This window comes from Heptranchias perlo, chromosome 31, assembly GCF_035084215.1.
Source record: "Heptranchias perlo isolate sHepPer1 chromosome 31, sHepPer1.hap1, whole genome shotgun sequence".
Taxonomy (NCBI): domain Eukaryota; kingdom Metazoa; phylum Chordata; class Chondrichthyes; order Hexanchiformes; family Hexanchidae; genus Heptranchias; species Heptranchias perlo.
The window spans coordinates 17,916,224-17,929,556 of NC_090355.1; the positions used below are offsets into that span (position 1 = coordinate 17,916,224).

The 13,333-nt window shown below is 45.8% G+C and overlaps 1 protein-coding gene across 1 annotated transcript in view; it reads left to right on the top strand.

Annotated features, from left to right (window-relative positions):
• Positions 1-485: 485 nt before the first annotated feature.
• The window catches only part of LOC137300336 (uncharacterized), an 82,632-nt gene continuing 69,784 nt past the window's right edge, over positions 486-13,333 (top strand). Inside the window, exons 1-4 of the mRNA XM_067969422.1 lie at positions 486-516; positions 1,564-1,839; positions 4,599-4,750; positions 5,753-5,906. Coding sequence (XP_067825523.1) covers positions 486-516; positions 1,564-1,839; positions 4,599-4,750; positions 5,753-5,906 — 613 coding nt within the window. The remainder of the gene's footprint in view (positions 517-1,563; positions 1,840-4,598; positions 4,751-5,752; positions 5,907-13,333) is intronic.

Genomic DNA, 13,333 nt, shown 5'->3' on the forward strand with positions numbered 1-13,333 from the left:
CAGTAGTTAAAGTGGGTCAGAACATTCCTGAAGAATGCTCCACCACCGCCATCAGTCTGGGCTGGCCCTCTCTAGGTGGATGTGAATACCCCATCTCTTGAACTCTACACCCCTGATAACCTTTCAGGCGATAGTGGAAAAGTTCACCTCATCAACTCTTGTAGTGTGAAAAATTGGCGTTTACCATCCCTCGCAGTATCACAATACTTCACAAAAAAATTCAGTATATGAACAAAGGAAAAATTGAAATTTTGGAAGTATTGCAGGCATAAGGAAGGAAAAGACATTTCCATAGATAAGAAGACACTTTAGTTGCATGGAAACTAGGCAGTTTCTACCTGGCTTTACACAGCTGGTGAAGTGATGCCGAGGTTAAGGCACATAGTAGAAACTTTACAGAGACTTGCATATTGATTGTATGGTAGCTTTTCAATAATGAGAAAGATGCCCTTGGGAAATTTGTGTGAACCATGTGACTGGTATCAATGGGCAGTAGCCTTGAAGCAACTAAAAGCTGTAAGCAGATATTTATAGTGCTTCTTTCATTAATATTCATTGGCTGCTGCTTTTAGGTATATAAAAAAAATTCTCTCAAATATTTTATTATAAAAAATCCACAGGTTTGAACCCAGCAGTTCACTGTAGGTATATATGATTGCACAAACGTTTGAAAGTTATATCACACAAGCAACAGTGCTCACATTGTAAGGGAAGAACATCAGTCACTGCTATATACCTATTTATGGAATAAAATGGACCAAAGATGTCATTGGACAACACTGATAGATGTTCTGCCCTTGAAATGAGAACTGTTTAAAGTGATGTGAATGATAAATCGGTGAATGGGCACAAAGATGTGAGAGGTGACTCAAGTTCTATTTGTTCTCAACAACTGAATAAGATCTGTAAAACTTTACTCCATACAACACTCTATGCTCATAGACAATTTGGGAACTTGCTTCACATCTCGGCTGAAGTCATATTCAACCACAATCAGCTGTCTACAGAATTTCATCTTCTGTAGGCAATTGGTTAGAAATGAGTTAGAGTGAACATCAGCATGTTAAATATGAGTTAGCTTGGTCTGGGGAACCAGATTTTCCTGATCTAATAAATAGGCATGAATATATTGTGTATTTTATATCCTTTCAATTGAGTGAGGCATTGAGTTAAAACAAAATAGCATTCTCTCAATGTAGTAAGAATTCACTGCTCACCATGCGTAGAACACTGTAAATTGTTCAGTGACGTTTTCACATGTTCGGTATTGCTAAATTATAAATACATTTCAATAGAAACACATTTACAGAGAAGTTTTTCCTCAGTGTGTTAACCTGCAATAAAACTTCATTAAATCTGGACCATAGGACTTAACCTTTGTATTGAAACATGAAAATTAAAATATAATTTTATGAAAGCAGAGGACTCTACTCATGAATGGTATTTAAATACCCATAGGAAACTGGATACATGCTGTGTGTCTGTAGTTGTGGAGGCAGCTATTGCTATTGGTATTGGCCGAGGTCCATAACCGCTTCTGATTAACTGTCTTGTCTTTTCTAGTATTCACGTCCTATCCTTCTGACACGGTGGCTTTAACAAAGAGGCCCCTGAACATTTCATGTGCCGCTGTTGAGAAAGACCGTCGCACCTCTGCTTCTATCATCTGGTTCCATAACTTGGAGGACCCCATCCCTGGATTGAATGTCTGGGTTTACCAGTCACACACTGGATTTCTATTCTTTCCTAGTCTGAGGGAGGAAGACTTCGGGAAATACACCTGCAAAGCGACATTGGGATTGTCCAGCATCAACGCCACCTTCAACATATATAAGGCCTGTATGTGACACACTTTAATTAAAACAAGAGGGGTGAAATCATATTGTAGTTGCTAACAGTGTCTTTCCTGAACTAGATGAAGATATTAAGACCATGATTCACTATGAACTTGTCTGTAGAATTTCAGGAGATTGGTTGTGAAAGTGGTTTGCACACATTTTGCATTTGTGGATTATTCATGAATTGCTATATTGCAGAAACAATGCAATATCGCTGATATTCTGTGGAAATAACCTGGATGTGGGCCATAATAGTAGAGAGAGAACTATAACAAATTCAACAAGGTTGCACTTCTGAAGTAGAACCCTGCTAGATGGTAGCACAGGTTAGAGAATTGAGTGTATAATGTTATTGCCCTATCACTGATTTGTACAACTACGACTCTACTCTGAGAGTGAAGCCTCTCTGAACTTGCTGTTATGTGGTCACAACAAGCCAGGGGATGTCCTGTTCAAACTATATAGTACTCTGGTCAGCCCATACCATGAGTAATATGTCCAGTTCTGGCCACTGAGATACAAGGGAGACATCTGAGCCTTGGAGGCAATTCAAAGAGCAGCCAACAGATTTATGCCCAGCAATCTGAGGGCCAAAAAATGGCAAAATTTGGACTTTTCATCCTCGAAGGAAGGTGACCTAGAAATATACAACATAAGTAAAAGGTACAGAAAAAGTAGGTCCATAACAATACTTCAAATTAACCCTGGACAGTAATATAAGGGGACGCAAGTTCAAACTAATAAAAGGGCAAATTTAGGACTGACATCAGGAAGTTCTTCATTGAATGAGTGATCAATTGATAGAATAGACTTCTGGGTAAGGTAGCGGAGGTAAAAACCCTGGAATAATTTCAGAAACACTTGAATGTCATGATGGAGGGACTGTACGTTTTTTCTGGATGAGCGAGTTAATGGCTTTCATTATCTGTATCTGCCTTGTGATATTAACTCAACATGGCTGATCTACAAACTAGTGCTTTACAGACAGTCAAATATTGGGAACTTAAACCTCATATTACTGACACTCAAACAGTGCAGGTACTACATAGGATTGCCGTTCATTACTTTCCTTACAACAGGGCCCGATTTCTGAGTTCAAGGAAGCCTAGCCTGCAGGCCGTAAATATCAGGAAATTATGGATGCATTGCCCATGAGTTTCCATCTATAATGGATGGAAAATAATTGGATCGCACCTGTGATTACCTAATGTGCATGGGCCATGAGCCAGGCTTCTTGCTACTAGCACAAATTCAGTCGACTACCCCATGGTTCATCTTTTCTTAATGTTGACACAGCAGATGTGGGTGAGGATGTAGCAGATCCTCCTTTTTTTCTTTGTTCCCTCTTTAACCTTTGGATCACTATATATTTGGGATTCACCTGAACAAAGTCTGATCAGAGCAAGCAGTAAATGCTCTAATGAGATGCACCAGATTAGAGTAGTCATTTATCTTGAATGAGGGCTTGCTGGAAGCAAAGGATTCCTCAAAAGTCTTGAGAGGTGAAATTCCTCTTGCTCCATAATTTTAGTGAAATAGTTGAAATGGGATTTCCTGTTTTGTGCTTATGCTGCCTTTTTTTTTAGTGAAATTACTGACAAGAACAATTTCACCTTCTTGAAGCCCTCTACATTTACTGTGCCACAGCAGCGTGTGATTGACTTAGACATGTCTGATTGCTAGACACAGGTCTGTCTAATATTTGTTCTTGTTCATCACCAGTGAGAGCAGCAGTACATTCCATCTCGAGAATGGTGGAGGTTGTGTTTCTGAGATATTAGTAACATTTTGGTAAATGAACTGGCTTCAGGTTCCTACCCAGTTTCCACAGAGACCTCTGTACTAACTACTGACTCTTTGTCTGAGTCAAGTGCTCTTCATTTTCAACCTGTGAATCTTTTCTTTTAAGTGTCAGTTTTATAATTACTCTGACAGATGATCTAATGCTTATGAAGTTTGTGTCATGTGACACTTGGTGAGCAGAATCCTCATGTTTACCCAGTCAAAGGTCAAAAGTAATTTCCCTTTCCGTCTTTGATTGGGTGAGTGATTTGTATGAAATTCAAATGATTTCTCTTCAGTGAAGAGGTTTAGGCAGCGTTGCCATAATGTCAAATTCTTGACATTTTGGGGTTGAGAAGATAGGTTTAGAGAAGTGAACTGAAGAACTACCTGCCCTTCTGGGCCAAGAGATCCATGAGAATTAATGTTAATGTTCTGCCTAAGGACATGAGGCAACAGCATGGCAATGGAGCGTTTGGAATGGGAATTTGACACTGGTACCATAGGAATAGTCTTGCAGGGTCAGTTTGAAGCAAGATGACTCGCACAAGTTGGAGAGCTGTGCATTACTTTAGACCCTTGTTCTACTTCATACAGGAATATAGTATCTATTATCCAATCTGCTTTTAACATGCAATGATTTTAATGCTGTTATAGATTTTTTGATATGGTCCCCACAGCTCTGGATATATTGAAATAACCCAGAAGGCATAAGTATAGTTACAGTAACTGTAAGACCTCACTTTCAGGATAGAATGAATACACTGTAATGCTGTCCATGGATTTGTTGGAAGATCTAATGTGCTTCATCATCATAGGAGACTAGTCTAGGTTATAAAACCTTTGTACTCCCTTGAAGTTCTGCAATTTTAATTGATGTTAAAAGGCCGTCGGTGACCTGGTTTGGAGGAAATGTTTGCATTAAATTGCACAATGCATTGATAATAAAGGCTGTGACTTCCCTGTCTTCTCTTGCAGACATTGAGCCCGTATTTTACAGTCCAAGCTCTCAGTCTGTAAGCGCAGGAGAAAGTGTGTCCTTTCAATGTGTTTCTGGGGAGAGTCGACCTTTGGTTGAGATCAGATGGACTAAAGATAGAAGGAATGTCAGTGAAGGGTTTCAGTTCCAGGTATGAATAGATTAATTACCTGTAACCCCAGGGACTGAAAACAAAGTTAATGGGAATGCTTGTCTTGCAGTACATCTCTTTGGTGTTGTGTTGTAATATTGTCGTTCTGTGGGCAGTAGCAGACTCTGTGATTACCAATTGGATATCCCCAAAATGATTCATGATACTTCTGGCAGGTAAAATACCTTTGCCGAATAATAGGTCATCTTTAGGGTTATGTTGTCACTAAAGTAGAAGATTTGTTTTGTTTCAGTGGCAGCATTTCTTTCATTTCCCATGTGTTTCCTTGCTGGGGTGTGTTTCCATGGACTTTGGGCCATCCGCCAGTATCTTGCTCAAGTGGACATTGTTCACTTGTGAGTCATGACTGTGAGAGTTGGCAGACAATTCCACCATGAGGTACACTACAGCCAAGCCGGATCTTGTTTTCACCCGACATGCACACTTTAACTGGATAGCAATCAAGAGCCCGGGGAGTTGTGGCCAATTGTAGCATCTCTACTGCCATCCAGCTGAGATCGGTTAAATCAGCACAGACCTGGAATCAAACCTGGGGTGTTTCTGCTGTGTATAGCTCAGTGACTTAATGGATAAACACGCAAAAGCCATCAGGATAAAGTATTTCTAATCCCCAGTGGACAGAGAATGTCTGTTTTTCTCCAATAAACATTCTGTTAATAAAATTGCAAAGAAGTGCAGCTTTCAAAGATGTGAGATCTGAAAAAGCAATTTTGGTAAAGAATTAAGGAGCAAAACAGGTATTTTCTCATTTTTCATTAAAAAATGAGTTCCAGCAATTTTTTTTAAAGTTCTAGAAGTTTCTTAAAGCACAGGCAAAAAAAAATATAAAATCTAAATCCGCCTTTGAATGTGCAAGCAATTGTATTAATATAACCATAGCGTAATACACCTTTTGAGTCACACAAGTATTGCAGGGATCTAACAAGGAGAAACTTAAACAAGAAATATTTTCAGATTCTTGTGCGTTTCTGTACACCTTAGGGACACTATGGTGGTAAAAACTCTCTCAAGGTATCTGGAACTCTACGTATTGTTAACGTCTCGAAGGAAGATGAAGGAGAGTACATCTGTGTTACCCATAATCCTCTACTTAATGTCACTGTATATAGCACACCAGCTACTTTGAAGGTTAAAGGTCAGTATTGCTCTTTACTCTCTACTAATATCTTATTTAGAACAGATGTCAATATTCACAAGAGAGCTTCAAGAATCATATGTATTATTTTTATTCATTATAATAGCTAATGAATTTAAGAACATGAGCTAGGAAGTCAAAATTGATCTTTCATTGAAATGGAATTGTTAATAAAATGCAAAAGAAAATTTTTCCTATATATGGGTGAAAAAACAAATGCTAGAAATCGGAAATAAATGCTGGATATATACAGTTGGTTCATTAGCATTTGTAAAAAAGTAAAAGATAGGTTAGCATCTGTGTGTAGACCCTCTTTTGGAACTGGGAATTGGGAGGTGAATGGACCGTTCCGTGGAACTGAACAAAGAGTAGGGAGGGGAAACAAAGAGAACTAATAGTTAGGATGACCAAACAGATTTTTTGAAAATCTAGAAAGAAATAAAAACTGATGGAGATTATCTTAGCGATGTTATTAAAAGTACAAAATAGCTCAGTAAGGTCGTGAAGTAAAAACAGAAAATATTATTTTCACTAACTTCTAGTTTACCTTTGGCCTAAAAAGTATATATTTGCTCGCAGCTAATTCCATTTGACTTTTTGAGGTGATTTTTAATTGTACTTGCAATCTTTTTCCAAATTCACTATCATAAAAGCTAGAGTTTTAGCAAAAAATATCTATTCATTAAAGCCTGATGATTAAGTCTAGTTGATGGTCATTTCAAAGTTTCTGTGTACTCGAATTCTAAAAATAAATGGGGGCCATATACCTAAAATATACCATGTGGCTAAATGTACCTTTTTATGACATTGCTTCATACTTTGATAGGGAAAAAATGAAGATGATTTTGGGTTTCAGGTGCTTAAGTTATGAGGAAAGGTTGAAAAGACCTCGGGCTTGTTTTCTTAGAAAAGAAGAGACATTGAAATAGTCTAATTAAAGTTTTCAAGATTGTGAAGGGAATTGACAAAATTGATTTAAGGAAAGTGCTCACTGTGTTGACGTATTCAAATATTGGGGCACATGAATGAAGAATTTAGTAGTTAGAAGGGAAATCAGTCAGTACTTTTTACTCAAAGGGAAAGAGAGTTGCAAAATAAGTTACTAGGGAAGCCAGTGAAGGTCAAAGTGAAGGCGAAGACCCATATTTACCATCTGGGTTGGAGAGTAAAAAAGAAGAAAAAGTAAATGAGGAAATAGTGTTTAGGTGACGCCAACTTTGGATTTTAAAAACGGAAAGAGTGCGGGAGGAAGGAAAGAGTGCGGGAGGAAGGAAAGAGTGCGGGAGGGAGGAAAGAGTGCGGGAGGAAGGAAAGAGACGGGAGGAAGGAAAGAGTGCGGGAGAGAGGAAAGAGTGCGGGAGGAAGGAAAGAGTGCGGGAGGAAGGAAAGAGTGCGGGAGGAAGGAAAGAGTGCGGGAGGAAGGAAAGAGTGCGGGAGGAAGGAAAGAGTGCGGGAGGAAGGAAAGAGTGCGGGAGGAAGGAAAGAGTGCGGGAGGAAGGAAAGAGACGGGAGGAAGGAAAGAGTGCGGGAGGGAGGAAAGAGTGCGGGAGGAAGGAAAGAGACGGGAGGAAGGAAAGAGTGCGGGAGGAAGGAAAGAGTGCGGGAGGAAGGAAAGAGTGCGGGAGGAAGGAAAGAGTGCGGGAGAGAGGAAAGAGTGCGGGAGAGAGGAAAGAGTGCGGGAGAGAGGAAAGAGTGCGGGAGGAAGGAAAGAGTGCGGGAGGAAGGAAAGAGTGCGGGAGGAAGGAAAGAGTGCGGGAGGAAGGAAAGAGTGCGGGAGGAAGGAAAGAGTGCGGGAGGAAGGAAAGAGTGCGGGAGGAAGGAAAGAGTGCGGGAGGAAGGAAAGAGTGCGGGAGGAAGGAAAGAGTGCGGGAGGAAGGAAAGAGTGCGGGAGGAAGGAAAGAGACGGGAGGAAGGAAAGAGTGCGGGAGGAAGGAAAGAGTGCGGGAGGAAGGAAAGAGTGCGGGAGGAAGGAAAGAGTGCGGGAGGAAGGAAAGAGACGGGAGGAAGGAAAGAGTGCGGGAGGAAGGAAAGAGTGCGGGAGGAAGGAAAGAGACGGGAGGAAGGAAAGAGTGCGGGAGGAAGGAAAGAGTGCGGGAGGAAGGAAAGAGTGCGGGAGGAAGGAAAGAGTGCGGGAGGAAGGAAAGAGTGCGGGAGGAAGGAAAGAGTGCGGGAGGAAGGAAAGAGACGGGAGGAAGGAAAGAGGCGGGAGAGAGGAAAGAGTGCGGGAGGAAGGAAAGAGTGCGGGAGGAAGGAAAGAGTGCGGGAGGAAGGAAAGAGTGCGGGAGGAAGGAAAGAGTGCGGGAGGGAGGAAAGAGTGCGGGAGGGAGGAAAGAGTGCGGGAGGAAGGAAAGAGTGCGGGAGGGAGGAAAGAGTGCGGGAGGGAGGAAAGAGTGCGGGAGGAAGGAAAGAGTGCGGGAGGAAGGAAAGAGTGCGGGAGGAAGGAAAGAGTGCGGGAGGAAGGAAAGAGTGCGGGAGGAAGGAAAGAGTGCGGGAGGAAGGAAAGAGTGCGGGAGGAAGGAAAGAGTGCGGGAGGAAGGAAAGAGTGCGGGAGGAAGGAAAGAGTGCGGGAGGAAGGAAAGAGACGGGAGGAAGGAAAGAGTGCGGGAGGAAGGAAAGAGTGCGGGAGGAAGGAAAGAGTGCGGGAGGAAGGAAAGAGTGCGGGAGGAAGGAAAGAGTGCGGGAGGAAGGAAAGAGTGCGGGAGGAAGGAAAGAGTACGGGAGGGAGGAAAGAGTGCGGGAGAGAGGAAAGAGTGCGGGAGGAAGGAAAGAGTGCGGGAGGAAGGAAAGAGTGCGGGAGGAAGGAAAGAGTGCGGGAGGAAGGAAAGAGTGCGGGAGGAAGGAAAGAGTGCGGGAGGAAGGAAAGAGTGCGGGAGGAAGGAAAGAGACGGGAGGAAGGAAAGAGTGCGGGAGGGAGGAAAGAGTGCGGGAGGAAGGAAAGAGTGCGGGAGGAAGGAAAGAGTGCGGGAGGGAGGAAAGAGTGCGGGAGGGAGGAAAGAGTGCGGGAGGAAGGAAAGAGTGCGGGAGGAAGGAAAGAGTGCGGGAGGAAGGAAAGAGTGCGGGAGGAAGGAAAGAGTGCGGGAGGAAGGAAAGAGACGGGAGGAAGGAAAGAGTGCGGGAGGAAGGAAAGAGTGCGGGAGGAAGGAAAGAGTGCGGGAGGAAGGAAAGAGTGCGGGAGGAAGGAAAGAGTGCGGGAGGAAGGAAAGAGTGCGGGAGGAAGGAAAGAGTACGGGAGGGAGGAAAGAGTGCGGGAGAGAGGAAAGAGTGCGGGAGGAAGGAAAGAGTGCGGGAGGAAGGAAAGAGTGCGGGAGGGAGGAAAGAGTGCGGGAGGGAGGAAAGAGTGCGGGAGGAAGGAAAGAGTGCGGGAGGAAGGAAAGAGTGCGGGAGGAAGGAAAGAGTGCGGGAGGAAGGAAAGAGTGCGGGAGGAAGGAAAGAGACGGGAGGAAGGAAAGAGTGCGGGAGGAAGGAAAGAGTGCGGGAGGAAGGAAAGAGTGCGGGAGGAAGGAAAGAGTGCGGGAGGAAGGAAAGAGTGCGGGAGGAAGGAAAGAGTGCGGGAGGAAGGAAAGAGTACGGGAGGGAGGAAAGAGTGCGGGAGAGAGGAAAGAGTGCGGGAGGAAGGAAAGAGTGCGGGAGGAAGGAAAGAGTGCGGGAGGAAGGAAAGAGTGCGGGAGGAAGGAAAGAGTGCGGGAGGAAGGAAAGAGACGGGAGGAAGGAAAGAGTGCGGGAGGAAGGAAAGAGTGCGGGAGGAAGGAAAGAGACGGGAGGAAGGAAAGAGTGCGGGAGGAAGGAAAGAGACGGGAGGAAGGAAAGAGTGCGGGAGGAAGGAAAGAGTGCGGGAGAGAGGAAAGAGTGCGGGAGGAAGGAAAGAGTGCGGGAGGAAGGAAAGAGACGGGAGGAAGGAAAGAGTGCGGGAGGAAGGAAAGAGTGCGGGAGGAAGGAAAGAGTGCGGGAGGAAGGAAAGAGACGGGAGGAAGGAAAGAGTGCGGGAGGAAGGAAAGAGTGCGGGAGGGAGGAAAGAGTGCGGGAGGAAGGAAAGAGTGCGGGAGGAAGGAAAGAGTGCGGGAGGGAGGAAAGAGTGCGGGAGGGAGGAAAGAGTGCGGGAGGAAGGAAAGAGTGCGGGAGGAAGGAAAGAGTGCGGGAGGAAGGAAAGAGACGGGAGGAAGGAAAGAGTGCGGGAGGAAGGAAAGAGACGGGAGGAAGGAAAGAGTGCGGGAGGAAGGAAAGAGTGCGGGAGGAAGGAAAGAGTGCGGGAGGAAGGAAAGAGTGCGGGAGGAAGGAAAGAGACGGGAGGAAGGAAAGAGACGGGAGGAAGGAAAGAGTGCGGGAGGAAGGAAAGAGACGGGAGGAAGGAAAGAGTGCGGGAGGAAGGAAAGAGTGCGGGAGGGAGGAAAGAGTGCGGGAGGAAGGAAAGAGTGCGGGAGGAAGGAAAGAGTGCGGGAGGAAGGAAAGAGACGGGAGGAAGGAAAGAGTGCGGGAGGAAGGAAAGAGACGGGAGGAAGGAAAGAGTGCGGGAGGAAGGAAAGAGACGGGAGGAAGGAAAGAGTGCGGGAGGAAGGAAAGAGTGCGGGAGGAAGGAAAGAGTGCGGGAGGAAGGAAAGAGTGCGGGAGGAAGGAAAGAGACGGGAGGAAGGAAAGAGTGCGGGAGGAAGGAAAGAGTGCGGGAGGAAGGAAAGAGTGCGGGAGGAAGGAAAGAGACGGGAGGAAGGAAAGAGTGCGGGAGGAAGGAAAGAGTGCGGGAGGAAGGAAAGAGTGCGGGAGGAAGGAAAGAGTGCGGGAGGAAGGAAAGAGTGCGGGAGGAAGGAAAGAGTGCGGGAGGAAGGAAAGAGTGCGGGAGGAAGGAAAGAGTGCGGGAGGGAGGAAAGAGTGCGGGAGGGAGGAAAGAGTGCGGGAGGGAGGAAAGAGTGCGGGAGGGAGGAAAGAGTGCGGGAGGAAGGAAAGAGTGCGGGAGGAAGGAAAGAGTGCGGGAGGAAGGAAAGAGACGGGAGGAAGGAAAGAGACGGGAGGAAGGAAAGAGTGCGGGAGGAAGGAAAGAGACGGGAGGAAGGAAAGAGTGCGGGAGGAAGGAAAGAGTGCGGGAGGGAGGAAAGAGTGCGGGAGGAAGGAAAGAGTGCGGGAGGAAGGAAAGAGTGCGGGAGGAAGGAAAGAGACGGGAGGAAGGAAAGAGTGCGGGAGGAAGGAAAGAGACGGGAGGAAGGAAAGAGTGCGGGAGGAAGGAAAGAGACGGGAGGAAGGAAAGAGTGCGGGAGGAAGGAAAGAGTGCGGGAGGAAGGAAAGAGTGCGGGAGGAAGGAAAGAGTGCGGGAGGAAGGAAAGAGACGGGAGGAAGGAAAGAGTGCGGGAGGAAGGAAAGAGTGCGGGAGGAAGGAAAGAGTGCGGGAGGAAGGAAAGAGACGGGAGGAAGGAAAGAGTGCGGGAGGAAGGAAAGAGTGCGGGAGGAAGGAAAGAGTGCGGGAGGAAGGAAAGAGTGCGGGAGGAAGGAAAGAGTGCGGGAGGAAGGAAAGAGTGCGGGAGGAAGGAAAGAGTGCGGGAGGAAGGAAAGAGTGCGGGAGGGAGGAAAGAGTGCGGGAGGGAGGAAAGAGTGCGGGAGGGAGGAAAGAGTGCGGGAGGGAGGAAAGAGTGCGGGAGGAAGGAAAGAGTGCGGGAGGAAGGAAAGAGTGCGGGAGGAAGGAAAGAGTGCGGGAGGGAGGAAAGAGTGCGGGAGGGAGGAAAGAGTGCGGGAGGAAGGAAAGAGTGCGGGAGGGAGGAAAGAGTGCGGGAGGAAGGAAAGAGTGCGGGAGGGAGGAAAGAGTGCGGGAGGGAGGAAAGAGTGCGGGAGGGAGGAAAGAGTGCGGGAGGGAGGAAAGAGTGCGGGAGGAAGGAAAGAGTGCGGGAGGAAGGAAAGAGTGCGGGAGGAAGGAAAGAGTGCGGGAGGAAGGAAAGAGTGCGGGAGGAAGGAAAGAGTGCGGGAGGAAGGAAAGAGACGGGAGGAAGGAAAGAGTGCGGGAGGAAGGAAAGAGTGCGGGAGGAAGGAAAGAGTGCGGGAGGAAGGAAAGAGTGCGGGAGGAAGGAAAGAGTGCGGGAGGAAGGAAAGAGTGCGGGAGGAAGGAAAGAGTGCGGGAGAGAGGAAAGAGACGGGAGGAAGGAAAGAGTGCGGGAGGAAGGAAAGAGTGCGGGAGGAAGGAAAGAGTGCGGGAGGAAGGAAAGAGTGCGGGAGGAAGGAAAGAGACGGGAGGTAAGAAGTTCCACAGCTCTTGAGAAAAGAATGAGTTACACGTGGAAATTTTATGATGAGTCTTGATTTCAACACAGTGGGAATGTAGGGAGGAGACAGCATGTGTAAGGTGGCATATTCGGAGCTTAGGAAGAACAAAAGAGAAGGATAAATATTTGGCATGATAGAGGAAACTGCATTTCTTGGAGGCTGTGTTGGTAATAGAGGAGTTCCATTTGAGGTGGAGGGAATAGTGAGACCAGAAATGTCATTAGATGAAGAAAGACTAAGGGTGGAGTCTTCAAAGGTAAGAGATGGAGGCTCTGTTGGTTCGACATGTGAGAGACTTTGAAGAACTTAAAGAAAAAATAATACCATTGCCCTATCAAGAGGTTTGATGGAGAGTGAGAATGCTGTGATTGAATCATTGCACAGCAAGAGGACTGGAGGTTGTGGCACAAAGACATGTGATTTGAAGGAAGTAGAATGGAATCATCAGCAAAAGATTGGATAGGGCTGCCTGATAATTATAGGGGATTACTGTCGTATAAAAAGAACACAGACAAAATCCTGGGGAAATCCTAAATTCATGGAAAACAGCCAGAAGAGGGTCATTCATCACAACATATATAGAGCAATTTGGGAGGAAACTAGATAGCCATGTACATAGCTTTGATGGGGTGGCCGTATGCTAGTAGCTTGCACAGTGCCAGACCCTGGCAAAGGCGTCAGAGACTCCTAACACAATGATAGATGATTCACCAAGTATTTCAGAGATACATAACATAGTCAACAAGATCGCCAGTGGAACTGCCATGCCACAAACTATACTGGTGATCATGGATTAGGTCAGCACTTGTAAAGTGATGGATAATTTTGGAGCTAACAGAGAGAGGTAGCAGAGAATTGGTCAAGAGAATTGGATGTGTTTCTAGAGAGAGGAGGGATTGAGGGATATAGAAGGCGAATGGGTAGGGTTGATCTCTGAAAAAGGGAGTGAATTTTACTGTTCCTAAAAATTCTGAAATTCTTATGTACGACACAGAAATAAGTCTGGGACTTGTTCATGTACTATTATTTTATGCCAACAGATGGGGGTGTTGCTCATCTCTGATTTCTCTAAGATTGAAAAGAAAAATATTACAAATCTAAAATAAAAACAGGAAATAATGGAAGCACACAGTAGGTTCATCAGCATTTGTAAAGAGAAAAAAAACGGGTTAATGTTTTGGATGGGACAC